Raw genomic sequence first — 20,289 nt, 5'->3', positions numbered from 1 at the left:
ACATGAAGGGAGTTCTACACTGAGGGACACCATATCTTTACAATCATAAATAATCTACCTTTCTTTTTTCGTATCATATAAATTTACAGTTCTGTACACTTATAAATCAGTTACCAAAAGAGTATTTCTTCATATCCTTTGTAAATTATTTTCTGCCATGTCCTCTCATCACTGTCATTTCTAATTCTGAAGGACTGCTAAATATAAATTGAGTCTTCAGAAACTTGTACATAAGTTATTTCTCCTCTCTCCCAGCTTGGATATCATAGCTGCCATCCTCTCACTGTGGCTCAGTGCCTTTATTTCAGCATTAGTACATTCTCCGTTGCCCATAATTGGACATATTCTAGCATGTCAACACGTTTCCTTACATTGGTTGGACTGTCCAAATGGGGGATGGAAACTCTACTTTGGGCTTCAAATAAACTGTGTACACTTTCCTACAAATCCCCTTGTTCAAGTGCTTCAAAACAATATGATAAAGAGATATAATTAACCTTCACAATCCTCCAGAATATATGTTCACGTGATGGACTAGGTTATATCTCTTTCACACAGATTCCTGCATTGTTTGCTGCAAGATGGAAGTCATAATTAGGCCATCTTTCACCTGAATCATCTTTATCATATAATAAATATTTGGTGTGAATCTCCATCATCCATGTATCTGACCACATGTAGAGCATATCTATGTTCCCTTATAGGATATTACATTCCTGTAAACTCCTACCCTAACTTTAAATGTTTCTTAAATTTATCAACATGACATGGTAAAACCATGCCCAAAAGACAGCCATCTTGGATGAAAAGAAAACTGAGTACAAGAAAAAGAATAGAGAGGTTAGAGAGACCTTCTCAAGTGTTTGCTGACCTGACTCTTAAAAGATGAAAAGGTTGCAGGAAGAGGGAAATGGAAAGGGATGATGAGTATTCTACAGCTTCATCATATGAGGATAAGAGGAAGCATCATGGAAGTTGATCTTTGTGTGGTTGTCTCCACACAAACTACAGGAAGCAGCAGCCAGTCATGTGCCACAGTTCCAAGCCTTGGTGAGCACAACGCATGTAGACATATAAAAGCTGTGACCAAATCAATACCTACAGAAAAGAGGGGGCAGCAACAGTTCTACAAACACTTAACAAGTTATAATCAATTTCATCTTTTCTTGTACTCATTTTTCTATCATCTGAGATGGCCATGAACAGGCCTCTTTCTACCCATGCTAGGCACTGGTTAAATTTAAGAGGAGATAGCAGCAGAGCTGCTGATACAGCAGATGATTCTGATTCCGCTTTGGCTAAGAGAGAGGTGGAGGAGCCATCCCATATTTGAGCATAGCACTCTGTACTGGCGAAAGTAAGATCCATATAGATATGGAACTGAAGATTACAAAACCAGTTATGGCACCAATGCAATATTCCCAGCTTTTAGGAAGCAAATTTTGTGATGTGCATTAGGTGAGATTTCCAATTCAAAGTGGAGATTTGGCTATCTTCACCATGGTTATGCTACTGCAGGGATGCATTGTAATGTTTTGAATAAGTGAAAATGAGTGCTATTTACAGAGAAGTAAAGGTAGAAATAGCATTTTTCAACAACTGAATTTAACCAGGTTACTACTTCCCATTTCCAAGAAGCTGCATGGATCTAGATTGAATTAAGAGAAAACCAGGTTGCTGCTGCCTCACTTCTAGAAGCTACATAGGTATGAATTTAAAGGCATAATAAGTTCACTGTGAAAAAATAATGAGTACTAGAGTGACAAGGGTAGGGAAAGTGAATGTACAGGGTTTAATATTGATGAAAGAAGTTTATTCTTGGAGAGATTAGGGTAGGCAATAATACAGAACCCAGTGTTGATAGAACGAAAGGGAAAGGTCACAGCATCAACAACTACCACTGTAAGCTAACCAGAAAGGAAAGTTATGCATTGGAAAACAAAGAGAAGCTGAAAAGCTAAAGAAAATATGTTCAGAAAGCAAAGATTTATGCAACATCCTGTCATATGCTCTCTGGAGATGTTAATGAACATAAAATATTCACCAAAATTCTTGAAAGAGGAGGACTAGATGCGAGTCATATAGTAGAGAAGATCACTAGCAGACCTTACATTTGGTAATCTGAAATAAGGGAATGGTATTCTAAACGTTTAAAAAATGAGAGTTAAGGAAAGTTTTGAAGACTTAGGAGACAGCAGAAGTAAAGGTGATAGGGGGATAGTTGGGAGGTCAAGAACAGACTTCTTTCTGGCAATACAGATGCAGACCATCTCTTCTGCCTTCTCCTTTTGCTAAAACACAGATCACTGTCTCACAGAAATCCAAGTTCATTACAAGCGATCTTGATCTAGAACAGTGCTGTTACTCAGTTTCTCCTTTTGCAAAAAGCCATCCATTTGCTTTCTGTTATTATTTTCCATTATTTTGAAGACCATGTTTGTCAGGGAGACTGGTCTGTAGTTTAGCATATCCTCCCAGTCTTCATTCTTCATGATAGGTATGATGTTTGCCCTATTTTCACTCCCTTGGCATTTTACCTTCTTCAGACACATCCTGAACAACATTTCATATGGTTTGTCATGTGTATCTGCACATATCTTCAGCATATATAGAGGTATTTCATCAGGAACATGAGTCTTATATGAGTTAAGGCACTTAAGTGATCTGTTTATGTCTTTCTAGATATTCAAATGCCTTTTAAGACCTCCCCCTACCCCATCTCACAGTTTTTAGAACTATAGCATCTTCAGTTGTGAAAACACTTTCGGAAATGTTATTCAGTTCCTTGCACCCCTGAATCCCTTCACCATATTTGCTGCTCAGTCTATGTGTCTATATCTCTGAAGCCTGTTCCCTCTGGGAACTTTCATCAAGGGGGTCGCTATGGCAAAAGAGTCTCCACTCATGCCCGTCCTTACATGCCTCCCTTGCATACACCATTTCATACATTTTTCTTCCAATTCTCTCCCTCTAGTATTCTTCCACTCTATTTCCTTATGTCAGAGGTGTCCTTCCTCTCACACAAACCCACTTGTACTAGCATACACTCTCTTTGTAAACTTCCCTTCTTACACTCTTTACACAAGCCCAAACCACCTCAAAGTATTACATTTCACCCACTCTACTCGACCATTGTGCATTTCATTCCCTTCCTTACCAAATCTCTCATGCAGTTCTTCATTCTATTCATTCCATCTTGTCATATCACATGATCCTCTCAAACAACTCATTTTCACAGCCTGCATTCTTAACCTCTGTGACTCATCCTGTGTCCTTGTTTAGGCTGCATTCGTAGGGTTGGGAGGACTGTGCTATCCCTTAAAACTTTCTTCACTTCCATACCAACACCACCTACCCTTCTTTATTCTATCAAAGGACCCAATGACTCTTATACCCTGTAATATTCTTTCCCTTACGTCTCCTTTCAAATAACCAAACTTACCCAAGATAACTCTCAAATACTTACATTCTGTCAACTCTCAGTTTTTCTCCCCTGATATCTTTCTTTACTTTCTTTCTTTCATACTATTCGCCATTTCCCGCCTCAGCGAGGTAGCGTTAAGAACAGAGGACTGGACCTCAGAGGAAACATCCTCACCCGGCCCCCGATATCAATAACACAGTTTAGAAAACTTTCTACTATCACTCTTGGGGGCTTGCAACATCTGTACTTTCACTCTATCATAATCACCATTAATTCAACTCACATTTACCTTCAATTGCCTACGCTTGACGCTTCATATAATGCTATTAAAACCTTCTGCAAATCCTCCTTGCTCCAAGCAAACAACATATATCATTTGCAAATGGGCTTATTAGTAGCTGTAATACCACAACACCATACTCCATCTCTATATCCCTTTTCCCTGGTTTTGCTTTCATGTCTCTTATCACTCCATCCATATGTAAGTTAACAAGCCTCAGTGACATCAGACCGCCAAGCCTCACACACATGTATACCAAAACATTTGCTTAACTCTCCATTCATTGTCACACATGCATTTGCTCCTCTATAAAAGGCTTTCACACTATCCAAAAACTGTCCCCCTTCCCCATATAGCCTTAACACATCCTATTAGGCATTCCACCTGACTCTGTCACACGCTTTCTTCAGATCCATAACATCTGCACACAGCTTCTCAACCTTTGCTAAATACTTTTTTCACAGTCATTCTCAAAGCAAATATCTGGTCCACACATCTACCCTTCCCAAAACTCCTCGATACTTGATTATTCTGCTTTCAGTCACTTCTATAATTTTCAATCTATGCTCTTGCATACAGTTTTCCTGATAGACTTAGCACACTTATTCCCCTATAACTGCTACTTACATCCTTGACGCCTTTTCCTGATCTGAGAGTCTGTTATTTTGTAATTGTAATGCACAGGCAGGTAATTTTACACTTGTGAGGCCCTATCTCTTGAACATTCTCTTCTATCATTCAACTTTTCAAATTTACGTATAATGTGGTACAGCATGGAATGCTTTCTGAAAGTCCAGAAACAAACATACAAACAAATAAAAATCACCCTACCTTCTATGTTGTCTGAGATACAGCTCACCCTCTTGCAGAAATCTAAGAGATTTGTTACGTATGATTTCCTTTCCCGAAACCCATGCTGTCTCTTACTTAGGTAATTTCCCCTCTGTAGAAAGTCATCCATATGCTTCCTATTTTTTTCCTGAACCTTACAGTGATACAGATCTGAAGTACAGTGCCTTTTCCCAATCTTCTTTCTTAGAGACAGATATGATGTTTGCCCTTTTCCACTCCTTTAGCATTTTGCCTCTTCTATGCAACATCTTGAACACTGTTTCAAGAGGTTTGTCTACTGCATCTGCACACATCTTCAGTACATATGGTGAAAATTCATTATGACTATGAAAGTTGAAAGGTTAACACTTTTCAGTTTTTTGTTAAAGTCTTTTTCTACATATCTAAATGTTTTATAAAACATCCATTCCAGCTCAGTGGTGATGGAGCAAAGGCATCTTCCACTGTGAAAACACTTGAACTTGTTACTCGGTTCCTCGCATATCTTCCCATCATCTCTTCTACAATTCTCCATCTGAATCCCACAGCCTTATTAGCTGCTCTTGAGCTGACAATCTATTCCTGATGAAATCTATGGAAAAGTTTTGTAATTCTTCCTATCTTGACCACAATATTATCTTCAGTTTCTGAGTTCCTTCTTTCTTAACCTGCTACACCTGACTCTTGCTCTCTAATAAATAGCAAAAGCTGGCTGGCTGTTGTGTTGGCTATATCTTCGCCTATGCATATCTTGAAGTTCTTTTGTTTTTGATATCTTTCATTGAACAATTCTTCCCAATTTCTTTCCATTCCCTTCCTACATGAGGCTACAGGTACTCATGCTCCTATTCCGTTAGTGTGTGTGTGTGTGTAATCACTAATAATTTCTTATCTGTACAGTATGGGTAAGTTTTATAATCATGTGGCTCCATCACTTGAAGATTCTCTATATTCAAACTTCTTAAATTTATATATACTGTTTGCAATGACCGTGTCTTCAGTCATTCAAATCCACTTATCCACAACTCTTATACAAAGTACTTCTTTACATCTTTTTAGAAAAGTTTCTCAATTTCATGCTATATCCTATGATTGTCCTATCCCAATGCCTTTCAGAATGTTTACTTTTCATCAATTTGACTTGAAAATTTACATGTTCTGATCAGTTCATTCTTCTTATTCAGGTAATGCATCCCTTGAACATACTCCATATGATTCTTGATTATTTCTTCCGGAAACTTACATGCTAATCTTGCCTATGCTATGGCTCTGTCATTTAGTAAATATTCTCTACTACCTTTTTAATATCTAGGTGAGATATTTGCTTGCTTCCATTTTCTTAGTCTGAATTCCTCTTCCAAATGGTAATTACACATTTCGAGTTGTAAGCAGGCATGATGACAAGCCCTTGTTTCTCCATTATATCTATTCCCTCAGATCCTGAACTTACATAGTTGACTTTACATTTTATACTTTTGGCATGTAACCATTCCTCCTACTTCTCTTTCTTGGGACAACACTGAGTAAAATTTTTTGGACAACACTGAGTAAAATTTTTGGAGTCGTATCACGTATGGGGAAAGGTGTAAAGACAGAGGACAAAGAGGTCTGCAAGTTTTTAAAATGAGTGAGATATCAGAAAATGCAATTTACCAAAAATAAAGATGGATAAAATGAGTGAATAACAGGGCAAATAGTTCTAAAGAACATAATGTAAGAAATGATATAGGCTTGTTTAACATGAGGCAGGGTGTATGGCAGGTTGGTAAACAGGAATGATAAAGGTTACAAAGAGTGATATGTGAGATACAGGAGCTATCAAAAGGGTATCAAAGATCATTCTATTCTTTTTAATACCAAAATGCTTCTTTTGCCTTAGAAAAGTAATGACAGGAACAAATAAAACAAAAGTTTCACCTGTAAAAACCCACTCTCTAGCTATCATATATAATACAATAAAACTAAAACTTACTATTCACAGATAAGCCTGAAAGACCCCTACATGGTGTGCCTTACAAGTTTCCTATGCCATGGTTCTGCCCAATGAAAGCATGTCTCCATCCATATATCACACTGATCCAATTCAGCATATCTTAAGCATTCCTCTCACCCTTCAGAATGTTTAGACTCCAATTCTCCAAGCCCTGTCGCTCCATGCTCCCATCTCCTTATGGGTATCCTTCAACAAGCAAGACATGGGTAGAGCACTGAACACTAACCCTACCATTCCGGCAAAATCTATCACAGGTATTCACTCACTGGTAATCCCTCTTCCTCCCTCCACTTTTGACATGTACATCCTCTTAGTCAATCTTTCTTTGCTCATCCTCTCTATATGTCTGAACCATTTCCACAAATCTAGGTCAGCTGTATCAATCAGAGAACATTTACTACCACACCTCTCTCTTAAATAGTTATTCCTTAAAGAACAAACCACCTCATCATATATTGTTCTAAGACATTTCACTTTTTTTGCCACACCCATCCTCTTCCTTCTTTTATGTTCAAGGCCCAAGACTAACACCTATATAAAACTGCTGGGACTAATTTACTTTCAAACATACCCATTTTTGCCATACCAGACATTAATCTTTCCTTCCATATACTCTTTAATGCATCCAAGACCTTATTCCCTTCTCCTACCTTACGACCAATTTCAGTCCCCATGGTTCCATTCACCGCCATGTCTACTCCCAGGTTCCTAAAGCAACCAACTTCCTCCAGAACCTTTTTCATCCCACTGTTGTACCTTATCTGTTCACATTTACTATCATCTTCCTCCTTTTACACAACCCCATATTCTGTCATCAACTGGAGCTTTTGGAGTCTGTCACCTAGGCCATGTTATTTGTAAACCATAACAGATTCACTTCTCACTGACAAGGGAGGTAACTTTATGGTACTACCCACCTGCATATTGGGAGGGTTAGTGATGGCTGTGTAATAAACCAGCACCTCAGTGGTTGTCAAAAGTCAGTCCTTTACCCAAGTAGTTGTCTTATCTTTATACTCAACCACAAGTTGGCAGCTAGCTTTCAGTTCAAACATACAATTTCTCCACATACATAATAGATGACAGCATATACCTCACAATTAACTTGTTTGAACTCTATTCTTCTGTGGTGAATACTATGAGCTAGCCCTGCCTTTTGGCAAATCTAACCAAAAAGTACCTCAGTACACCACAGACCTGCCCCTCACTCTAAAACCTTTGTATTGACCTTCCTCACAAAATCTGTCCATACACAGGTCAAACCTCATTGACATTATACATCCTTAATATTGATCCAATTTCACTTGGAACCACCCATCCTCCTCTCTTCCTGCTCACAAACATACCTAGCACTCCGAGTAAGAGCCCTTCAATACATTTAGTAACATTCCTTTTAACCCATATATTTGTAGCACCTTCCACAAGGTCTCCATCAACAATATGTTGTCTCTCTTTCTTCAAGCATTTCAAACAAAATCATCAGAGCTAACAACCTTTAACTCTCTCGAAGTTATATTGCTCCTCCCCAATCAGGTGTTCCATGCATGTCACCACTCTCTCAATTACCAGTCTCCCATGACTTCAGATTAAAAAATGGCTGAAAAAACATTAGGAAAGGAATGTGTGTAGGCTGCATTTACAGGAGCACACAAGGACTGCTGACATTCTGTCACAAACAGACAATCTCTCCTTTTCAGAGATAACATTTGACAACACTTAACTCCAACAGCTCATTCTTTACTATAGATTTTCCTGTGGTAAGCACTATATGCTAGCCCTGCCTTCATGCAAAATGGTAGGAGCGATAGATAGAAGTAGGAACATCAGGGAGAAGTATCGAGTAGGAACATTACGTAGCAGCATTTAAGTAGTAGTACATGGTTGGAACATTAAGAAGAGACATTAGAAAGAAGCAGTTGGTAGGAACACTAGGTGGGAGCCTCTGGAAATGCTAAGCTAGATTTGCCTCTGCCAGTGGCTGTTAAGGCTAAGAAGTAGCACTGGAGTTCAGTTATGGAGGCTCTTTTGCCATGGCCACCCCCCTTAAAGGAGTTCTTGTTGGGAAATGGTGTCAGAGATACAGATAGATAGATAGATAGAAAAATGACCAGTACACAGTTTGTTGCCAAAGATGCTAAAATGTATTTACTGTGCATGTTGGCAAAGGAAAGGTATCGGGGACATACACAGGATTCTATCAGGTAAAAGCAGTGAGTGGGTTAACTAACCAAATGATAAGTAGAGTGAGGCTATGGATAACAATGCAAGTGATGATGTTGAAGTAAAATATGATGGAGAGGTTATGAAGGTGGAAAAGATGTTCTATGTAGATAATACAATGACAGTGGTAAAAGTAAAAGCAGAAGATAAAATTATAATACAAAAACTTTGATGACTATGATGGAAAACAAAAGAAATTGTGAATGAAAAGCAAAGCAAACTTATTCTGCTTCCAAGACTTAAATACTGAAGTACATAAAGATAGAGAGAATATGAAGCTGAAGCTTCCAATAATTGGGATAAGCTTCCAGTATAGATGCTAGAATGGATTAAGATAACAGAGAGTCCTGAGAGGTAAAGTGCAAAAGCCTTCCAAAAAGTAATGAAAAGAATGGTGCAACACATGTCACTTCACAATTGTTTACCATCGGTCTGTAAAAAAAGGACTGAAGAGAAGAATGCACATAGCCGAGTTTAAAGTTGTCAAAACTGATAGTGGACTTCACCGAATGGAATATCAAATAACAGGATATTAAGGCGAGATACAGCAATGTGTAGACTCTCAATAGGGATTAACAAGATGGTGAAAACATGCAGATAAATTGGATAGGATGTGAACAGTTAAGAAAACCAGCAGAAAAGAAAACTGAGTGGGGACAAAGACAGAGGAAAGCCCAAAGAGTTATAAGACAGAGTAAGAGATTACATACATGAAAGCATGGGGTGTACTAAAGAAAGAATCAGTAATTATGACAATGGCTTGTATGGAAGAGGCTTGGCATAAACCATCTGATTCTGCTCCTGGAATGGTCCTCTAACAGATATAAAGATACACACAAAATGAAAAAAAAAAAAAGACAGTGAAACACATAAGTGAATTAGAAAAGGAAAAAAAAATTAATTTCTTTATGTCTTCATTTCCACACAAACAAAAGCTATAACTAACTTTATCTTGTAACTGATCTTAGCCCCTACTTATTCCACCAAGATGGTCTTTTCTTTCCTATTCCTTTTATATCTCACACATTCCATCAGCTACTTACACATCATCATTACACTCCTCGCATATCTCATTCACTTACTACATTCTATGAAGATGCTACTTAACTTTGTAATCATTACTGGCCCCCTATTACATATATCATTACTGTCTCATTTAACAAATCTGCCCAGTTTATGTTCATAATGTAATGGAAAGATGAGCATTCTAACTGAGCTAAAGAGTATAACCTCTCATCATTCTCATAACCAAATGATTTTCAAGCATATCCCAACTTGCTGAACACAAGGAATATGAAAATCCTACTCAGATTTGCACTGACTTCAATGCACTTTCCCAATTCATATTAGCAAAGCAATTAACCCATCCACTGTAAGGTGATGCGACAGCTACTCCAAAAATAATTTAGGCAGACTGTGGTGTGTAGCTACAACAACATCCTCTTAAATTTCACATCTGAAGTATTGGTGGGTAGAAAAATGGTAACAGTATTAAGAACTGACAACACATGAAACTGAAGCCAGACAATGAGTCACTTGTTTTTGACTGCATGGGTCTACAAGTAGGATCAATAGCTATCACACTGCTGAAGGACAGAGTAAGATATCTACTCACTGCTGGACCATCTTCGACCTCTGCCAGCCCATCTAAAGTCTAGAACATAATTAACATAAAAATTGTTGGTATTCTGGATGTAATAGAGTCTGACGAACTTGGTGAGCTAGATAATGGTTCAAAAAAGATGTTAAGTAAATAAGAACAGGTGCTATACCATGAATCTGGGTAAAAATATAAAGATCCATCAATGCAAGAAAGGACAATCCCTTTCTCCCTATGCTGTCCTGTATCAGCAATGAACACCACACAGCTGCACAAGATTCTTCACATACAAAATAATCTATTTCTCTATGTAAAATCATCACTCCATTCCCAATTTAAAGGGGTGGATGAGGCACTTACAATTTTCACAATGGCTAACAAACTAATCAATCATAAAAAAATACATTGACCACATAAAAACCAAAATTGACAATAAAAGCAGCAATTTATAAACAGGCTTTGGTTTCATCCTAGTCTTTGTTCACAAATCATTATGGTAAACCATGCAAGCAGTAACTAAGCACACTTCAACAAGCATAATGGTGGGAGAAATCAATAGCCTAATACCATATCATTAAAGAGAAAAATAAATAACATGAGATCTATGCTTTACTTCTAAAACCTTTATAATAGTTTTTAAATGATTCATTTTTTTCAAATCTTGATTTTCCGTGAAACACATAAATAATGTGAACACCTGAGGTTTTTGACAAAAATATTGTTGTTCTAGCAACAGCATGACTATGATTTTCCAAACTGATGACATATATATATTCCACAATAAGAACTATACTGTTTGTATATTAACTTTTTAACTAAGTTTTTCCTTTTTTACATGGTAAGAAATATGCTAACTAAGAAATGGGACAAATTCTTACAAACTCCTTGGCAACATCTTTGGAAAAAAGCGAGTATATATCACGAAGAAGTCTACTGAAGAAGCATATTGCTAACAGGCTTTGAAATATCCTTAGCTGCATAAAGACTAATCACTAAGACATCAACAATCTATGATAGACTATCATGTAAAAATACATTTCTATACTAGTAAGCTGATTTTAAGGGTTGGAATAGGATATCAAAGCAGTAAAGCTTGAAAGACAACTTACAGAGAGCACATTACAAAAGCATACTTTTAGAGGAGCTTATACATAAAGACAACAGCGGGAAGCATGTGCATAAATAATGGCATTGGGGGACCCCTCCGTCCTTCATGCAAGATAACATAACTAACAGAGGGAACTTATCACACAAGGGTAAGAGTTTGACTTGGGCAAAACAATGTCCTTTGTAAATGCCAAGGCTGCATGGAAAGTTGTGGATATAAAATAAAATAGCCTTGCAACTAAGAATCACCAAATATTTGTTGCCTTATTTTAGACCTCTTCTACTAAGTCTTATATTTAAGTAAGGTGACCAAACCTATGAAGCATACTATAAAGTACGTCTTATATCATTTATATAATTACTACAGAACTCCAACATCTCTTTCACTGGCCTCCGGCAGCTACAGTAAGGAAATGATGGGTTCCTTTGGTGTGAGAAGCTTCTTGATGAGACTGTACCCCTTTAGATTACTGATGATGATAAAATCTTGATGAAGGTGACTTTCCACATGAGGTGTAACCCTATGCAGGTATAGTCACCTAGGTCTTATATCAAAATAAAAACAGCATACTGAATATCTGCTTATCCACATACATAAAGGCAATTCTAATAATGTTTAACCCACATACATCACATACATAAAGACAATTCTAACATAAACTGATCAACACTTTACCTTCTTAACAATTTGCCTAATGTAGTCTTCTGACATCCTTGTGGTGTCCCATCTTTCTAAACTTCTCCAACACACAAATATTTATAGTTCTGTACACAAACAGTGTTCACAGTTTCCTCAAAGCAATTCCTATTTATCCATAACACTGATATAATATCTATGCCTTTCCACATCTTTTTTCAACGAGTTTCTTGCTTAATTTCTTGCTATCTTTTCTGTGTGTAATCAACTAGTACTGTACGGGAAGGAAGTTCAACACTTGTTGAGTCCCATCTCGTAAACTTCTAACTTAAATTCATGTACAGTGTCTGCATTAACCATGTCCTCTGTCATTCTTTTCTATTCATCTACAACTCTTAATATAAGCATTTCTTTACACTTTTCAAAACAGGTTTATATTTTCAAGTTGTCCCTGGTTGCTCTATTCTTACATATCTTGAAAGGTTGACTATTTCAGTCAATATGCTTTAACTAATGAAGAATTGTGATCAAGTCACCCCTCCTTCTTCTCTCTTTCATGGTGGGTAAATTCAAAGCCTCTAACCTTTCCCCTATAACTCAGCTCTCTTGATTTTGATATCACCTTTGCTGCCCTCATCTGGACTCTCTCTATTAGCCCTTTGTGCTACTTTGTGTGTAATGAACAAACTGGAAAAATGTACAGTAGTTTTGGCTTAAAGTAGTATATGGACACTTGTTAAATATTTCCTTATCTGTATACTTGAAAGTTATTCCAATATTTGCCATAAGATAGTCTGTCTCCCTATCTATTCTCCCAACATGGGAATCTGATAACAGATTAGGGAAAATGTTAAAACACCGAATATTACAGCTTATTTCCTGTTAGATAATAATCATAATGAGGTCTTCTTTCACTCTGTCACCAACCTCATTACTTTGTTTATTCAGGCTGAATCTTCACCATGTTTAACACCAACTTTATGGAGTCAATCCAATTCTCCTTTTAAGTTGATGCAGTCTTTCCCACTTTTCATTTCCCTCATGTTTCTTTTGATCTGCAAACATATTCAGGTAGGAATCCATACTGCGACAAAATCTATTTATACAGATAAAGAAGAGTAATTGTCACAGAACAGAACCTTGCATCACTTTCTTGGTCACTTCTACCCATTTAGAGAAGGCTCCATTGATGTGCATCCTTTGTTCTCCTACACTGATGTAATCTTCTAACCATTGAAGGAGTTTACCTCCTTATTCCTACCTGGTGACCCAGCATCTTAATCAGCCACCGATGCATGACAGTATCAAATGCTTTATGGGAATCCAGATATAAACAATCCACCCAGCCTTCCCGTTTGACTACAACAGTTCGCACTCTCTTGCAGAAATCTAAGAGCTTTGTTACATGAACTTTCCTAAAACCATGCTGTCTCTAACTTAGGTAAATTCTCCTCTGTAAATGTCATCCATTTGCTTTCCAAATATCTATTCCAGAGCCTTACAGACTAAACTTATCAGTGGGACCAGTCATCAGTTTAGTGATGTGCCTGTTCCACATCATCATAAAGAAAGGCATAATGTTTGTCCTTTCTCATTCCCATGGCATTCTATTTATCTCCAAAAACATCTTGAACATTATTTCAGTTGTATCTGGTATAAATGCATACATCTTCAGCACACATAGTGAAATTTCATCAAGACCATGAGCCTTGTAAGGGTTCATCTATAACTGTGCACATTATTCTATCTACAGCTTTACTTAATTTCTTTTTTATCTATGTATGATGCCAGGTGCATGTTCCTCTACAAAAATCTTCATGCTCTGTCTTGTGGTCTAACTGGTCAGCTGCTGAAACTGCACCTCCCTACCAAGTAATATCACGAAATTTTGTGTGTATCTAAGTTCTTTCCTGTAATTGAACATCTGCATGAGGTTACACTTCAAGCGTAAAGTCACCTTTGGCAAGGTTGTATCATCTGTAATACAGTCTCATTGAATAACTTCTCACTCCAAAGATGTCTACATTTTCTACTACTGGAAGTAGTGCAGCCTTGGAGCTGTAGGAGCTGCTGGAAGAATGGTCTTGGAATAATTATGAATAAATGTCCATATATAATTGAATGAAAAAAAATAAAAATACAAATTTCTTTCATACCTATTAGCTGTTTCTCACATCAGCAAGGTAGTGCCAGGAACAAAGATATGGCCTCACTAACTCTCTAGTTGTCATGTAAAATGCACTGAAAACAAAGCTCTCTCTTGATAAACAGGTCCTACAAACCTTTTATCATATTCCTGGTTCAGCCATCTTACAAAATGTATGATGAGGTTGCCAGAGATGCTCTGTAAAAGGTGTTACAAATATGTGGTGTCGGAGGAAAGCTGCTAGAAGCAGTGTAGAAGATGAAAGAAGTAAGAGAGGAAGGTGAGTGATTCCAGATGAACGCGGATATGAAGAAGAAATGTGTGATGTCATCATAGTTGTTTAGTTCATTTAGGAATAGGGTGATGAGGGAGGTGAATGTAGGGGTTTTGGAGAGAGAGGAACAATTAGACAGACTGTTGAGAGAGAGAGAGAGAGAGAGAGAGAGAGAGAGAGAGAGAGAGAGAGAGAGAGAGAATTATTTGAATTGCTTCTGATGGAGTACTCTTTTTGGTGATAAGCCTTTGGCACTGTCGGCAAACGTACACCAGCGGTCCAGGGTTAGGATCAATGTCACTGGCCTCCAACAGAAGCGAGAGGAGATGACTGAGCCTTCATCTACCAACGGATAGAAAATGAGTGTGAATATGTCAAAATATTTGGAACCTATGGTCTGGCAAAGTGATGAGAAACAGCTCAATGCTGTGATCCAAGCAGAAGCAGGGAAAAGGCGTCATGTTAAAGAATATCCACACCTACATCACTAATCTAGCCTTGTTCATGAAACACTTCTAACCCACACTCCAATGACATCCCCTCTCCCAAAGAATACACACATTCACAACACTACTAAGAAATCAGTCAAAACTAAACTCACCCCGAAACAGGAAAGTAATGAAAAACCTGCACAAAATCAATCCAGAAACAACTGTTGATACATCCTTCACTCCCAGTGATCCAAGAGATGCAATTAAGACCATGAACTCTCTCGCAAAAAGCCCTGACAACATATCACATTTTCACAGTTGCAATCCAACCCTTACAGATAGATATCAACCACCTCCGGCTACATAACAAAACCCTTAACATCTGGAAACTTGCTAGTATAATAACAATCCTAAAGCCCTTCAAACCATCCACTCTTTCCACCTTCTACTGTCCTTTATCACTTCTGTCTTTCATATTCAACTGCGAAAAACTGATCCACAACAGAATCAACCAAAATGTCCCACTCTCACCACCACCACCACCACCACAACATGGCTTCAGACTAAACCATTGTACACAATGACCTCCCACAGCTTCAACCAATCACAAGTGCCATCCTTCACAATATTAGTGGCAATGGACATCAACAAAGCATTTGATAGTCCCCTACACATCCTTTCATAAAATGTACTTCACAATACTCTCCACAGAAGTGACAAAAAGTGATTGGCCAATTTCATAGCAGACTCCCATGCTAGAATCACTCACACTGGCTTCACCTCTAAAATTCTAAAACTCTACAATGGAGTTCCCTAAGGAGTAGCTCTTTCTTCAACCCTCTTCAATCTCTTCCTATAAGACCTTCCATTAGTAATCCTCCAACAAACTGCAATATGAAGGTTTTCTCACATGCAAATAATTTAACAATTACATTGCAACACCCTCACACCACAGGGGAACAACAAACATGTAGTACTGGAATAATGGCTCAACCAGAACAGAATGTCTTCATCTTCACAGAAGTTTTCAATCACCCTCTTATGCCAGAAAAACTCAATTGCAGCTCATATTCTTCAGTCACTTTCAATGGCCATTCACTCCCAATGAACATGACAGCAACCATTCAAGACATCATCTGTGAAACATGCATGACATTCATGCCCCATATCAACAAAAGGGGCAATACACAATCTGAATGCCATCATGACACTAACTGGCACCAACCTTAAGACTAGAAAATGTATCCCATAGCACCCTCAATGAAAACTTCATCCAATCTGCTCTAAATGACATCTTACCTGCCTGGTCTTCCACCTTCATAAAAACAAGTCAAACAAAACTGCATACAACACCAACTGGAAAACTCAGATCAATCATTGGCTACCCAACAACCATAAGTACTCAACACATACAATGAGGCAAAGATCCTCCCAATACAATCCCAACTCAACATGCTAAGCATTCAACATACTGCAACAGCACTAAACCCCTCTCATTCAAACTACTCTAACACTGGCCACCAACATACAATTAAAAATAAAAAGCCTACCCCTGCCTTAAACTCCTGAAACCTCTACTCACTGATCACCTCATCAGTAGCAAGCATAATGCTGACAAAACAAAAACCGTCCTCACTGAAATCACCCAGTAAGCTCAAAACAACTTCCCTTCTAACTCAGCCAAACTCCATCCCACTTGGCATACTCCTCTGACAAACACATGTAACAACTTTCTATTTACAACCTGGACACAACCCATCCTATAACAGTACAAACACCATTTCACCATATTCTAAGACCCCTCATGCCCATGATGCAACTACCACAACGAAGATACTGAGCATTTACTTTCAACAGCCCTTCACTCTCCACACATAGATGCATAAATAATACATATTACACTTCTATAAATGGTCCTGAGCAGTGTATATGGTCAACCTCCTGAGCACTGTGGGAGCCTCAAAAAGATAGAAAGACCTCTTGAAGGTGAAAGGATGGAGTGAAAAAGATTTTCAGCAACCAGGGCCAGAACTAACAGGAGGGTGAAAGGTGTGCAAGGATAGAGTGAATTGGAACGATGTGGTATACCGGGTCAACATGCAGTCAATGAATTGAACCAGGGCATGTGAAGCATCTGGGGTAAACCATGGAAAGGTCTGTGAGGCCTGGATGGAAAGGCAGCTGCGGTTTCGGTGCATTACACATGGCAGCTAGAGACTGAGTGTGCACGAATGTGGCCTTTTCTTCTTTTCCTGGCGATACCTTGTTGGAAGGTGTGTGTGTGTGTCTGTGTGTGTGTGTGTGTGTGTGTGTGTGTGTGTGTGTGTGCTATTTTACGGGTGGTGGGGTGGCGATGGGAATGGATGAAGCCAGCAAGTATGAATACGTACATGTGTATGTATAAGTATGTATGTATACATCAAAATGTATATGTATGTATATGTGCGTGTATGGGTGTTTATGTATATAATTGTGTATGTGGATGGGATGGGCCATTCTTCTTCTGTTTCCTTGTGCTATCTCGCCTTTTTGTCTTTTCCTAGCGCTAACTCGCACACATGAGGGGGGAGGGGGTTGTAATTCCATGTGTGGCGAGGTGGCAATGGGAATGAATAAAGGCAGACAGTATGAATTATGTACATGTGTATATATGTATATGTCTGTGTGTGTATATATATGTGTACATTGTGATGTATAGGTATGTATATTCGTGTGTGGACGTGTATGTATATACATGTGTATGTGGGTGGGTTGGGCCATTCTTTCGTCTGTTTCCTTGAACTACCTCGCTAACGCGGGAGACAGCGACAAAGCAAAATAAATAAATAGATAAATATATATATATATATATATATATATATATATATATATATATATATATATATATATATATATTATTTTTTTTATTATTTTTTTATTATACTTTGTCGCTGTCTCCCGCGTTTGCGAGGTAGCGCAAGGAAACAGACGAAAGAAATGGCCCAACCCCCCCCATACACATGTATATACATACGTCCACACACGCAAATATACATACCTACACAGCTTTCCATGGTTTACCCCAGACGCTTCACATGCCTTGATTCAATCCACTGACAAGACATCAACCCCGGTATACCACATCGCTCCAATTCACTCTATTCCTTGCCCTCCTTTCACCCTCCTGCATGTTCAGGCCCCGATCACACAAAATCTTTTTCACTCCATCTTTCCACCTCCAATTTGGTCTCCCTCTTCTCCTCGTTCCCTCCACCTCCGACACATATATCCTCTTGGTCAATCTTTCCTCACTCATTCTCTCCATGTGCCCAAACCACTTCAAAACACCCTCTTCTGCTCTCTCAACCACGCTCTTTTTATTTCCACACATCTCTCTTACCCTTACGTTACTCACTCGATCAAACCACCTCACACCACACATTGTCCTCAAACATCTCATTTCCAGCACATCCATCCTCCTGCGCACAACTCTATCCATAGCCCACGCCTCGCAACCATACAACATTGTTGGAACCACTATTCCTTCAAACATACCCATTTTTGCTTTCCGAGATAATGTTCTCGACTTCCACACATTCTTCAAGGCCCCCAGAATTTTCGCCCCCTCCCCCACCCTATGATCCACTTCCGCTTCCATGGTTCCATCCGCTGCCAGATCCACTCCCAGATATCTAAAACACTTCACTTCCTCCAGTTTTTCTCCATTCAAACTCACCTCCCAATTGACTTGACCCTCAACCCTACTGTACCTAATAACCTTGCTCTTATTCACATTTACTCTTAACTTTCTTCTTCCACACACTTTACCAAACTCAGTCACCAGCTTCTGCAGTTTCTCACATGAATCAGCCACCAGCGGTGTATCATCAGCGAACAACAACTGACTCACTTCCCAAGCTCTCTCATCCCCAACAGACTTCATGCTTGCCCCTCTTTCCAAAACTCTTGCATTTACCTCCCTAACAACCCCATCCATAAACAAATTAAACAACCATGGAGACATCACACACCCCTGCCACAAACCTACATTCACTGAGAACCAATCACTTTCCTCTCTTCCTACACGTACACATGCCTTACATCCTCGATAAAAACTTTTCACTGCTTCTAACAACTTTCCTCCCACACCATATATTCTTAATACCTTCCACAGAGCATCTCTATCAACTCTATCATATATATATATATATATATATATATATATATATATATATATATATATATATATATATATATATATATTTTGAAGGTTTGTTGAATGTGTTTGATGATAGAGTGGCAGATATAGGGTGTTTTGGTCGAGGTGGTGTGCAAAGTGAGAGGGTTAGGGAAAATGATTTGGTAAACAGAGAAGAGGTAGTGAAAGCTTTGCGGAAGATGAAAGCCGGCAAGGCAGCAGGTTTGGATGGTATTGCAGTGGAATTTATTAAAAAAGGGGGTGACTGTATTGTTGACTGGTTGGTAAGGTTATTTAATGTATGTATGACTCATGGTGAGGTGCCTGAGGATTGGCGGAATGCGTGCATAGTGCCATTGTACAAAGGCAAAGGGGATAAGAGTGAGTGCTCAAATTACAGAGGTATAAGTTTGTTGAGTATTCCTGGTAAATTATAAGGGAGGATATTGATTGAGAGGGTGAAGGCATGTACAGAGCATCAGATTGGGGAAGAGCAGTGTGGTTTCAGAAGTGGTAGAGGATGTGTGGATCAGGTGTTTGCTTTGAAGAATGCATGTGAGAAATACTTAGAAAAGCAAATGGATTTGTATGTAGCATTTATGGATCTGGAGAAGGCATATGATAGAGTTGATAGAGATGCTCTGTGGAAGGTATTAAGAATATATGGTGTGGGAGGCAAGTTGTTAGAAGCAGTGAAAAGTTTTTATCGAGGATGTAAGGCATGTGTACGTGTAGGAAGAGAGGAAAGTGATTGGTTCTCAGTGAATGTAGGTTTGCGGCAGGGGTGTGTGATGTCTCCATGGTTGTTTAATTTGTTTATGGATGGGGTTGTTAGGGAGGTGAATGCAAGAGTTTTGGAAAGAGGGGCAAGTATGAAGTCTGTTGGGGATGAGAGAGCTTGGGAAGTGAGTCAGTTGTTGTTCGCTGATGATACAGCGCTGGTGGCTGATTCATGTGGGAAACTGCAGAAGCTGGTGACTGAGTTTGTTAAAGTGTGTGAAAGAAGAAAGTTACGAGTAAATGTGAATACGAGCAAGGTTATTAGGTACAGTAGGGTTGAGGGTCAAGTCAATTGGGAGGTGAGTTTGAATGGAGAAAGGCTGGAGGAAGTGAAGTGTTTTAGATATCTGGGAGTGGATCTGGCAGCGGATGGAACCATGGAAGCGGAA

At 38.7% G+C, this 20,289-nt stretch overlaps 1 protein-coding gene across 8 annotated transcripts in view; it reads right to left on the bottom strand.

Annotated features, from left to right (window-relative positions):
* Positions 1-20,289, bottom strand: part of Flo1 (flotillin-1) — a 235,098-nt gene that overhangs the window by 65,272 nt on the left and 149,537 nt on the right. For 4 of the 8 annotated variants that reach the window (XM_071663590.1, XM_071663589.1, XM_071663595.1 and 1 more), the window contains one exon: positions 10,364-10,402. The exons of the other annotated variants lie outside the window; for them this stretch is intronic. In XM_071663590.1, the coding sequence (XP_071519691.1) occupies positions 10,364-10,402 (39 nt within the window). The remainder of the gene's footprint in view (positions 1-10,363; positions 10,403-20,289) is intronic. 8 annotated transcript variants of the gene reach the window in all.

Source organism: Panulirus ornatus, chromosome 7 (assembly GCF_036320965.1).
Source record: "Panulirus ornatus isolate Po-2019 chromosome 7, ASM3632096v1, whole genome shotgun sequence".
Classification (NCBI taxonomy): domain Eukaryota; kingdom Metazoa; phylum Arthropoda; class Malacostraca; order Decapoda; family Palinuridae; genus Panulirus; species Panulirus ornatus.
Note: the sequence above shows the minus strand (reverse complement) of the source record. Positions and strands in the feature narration are given on the sequence as shown.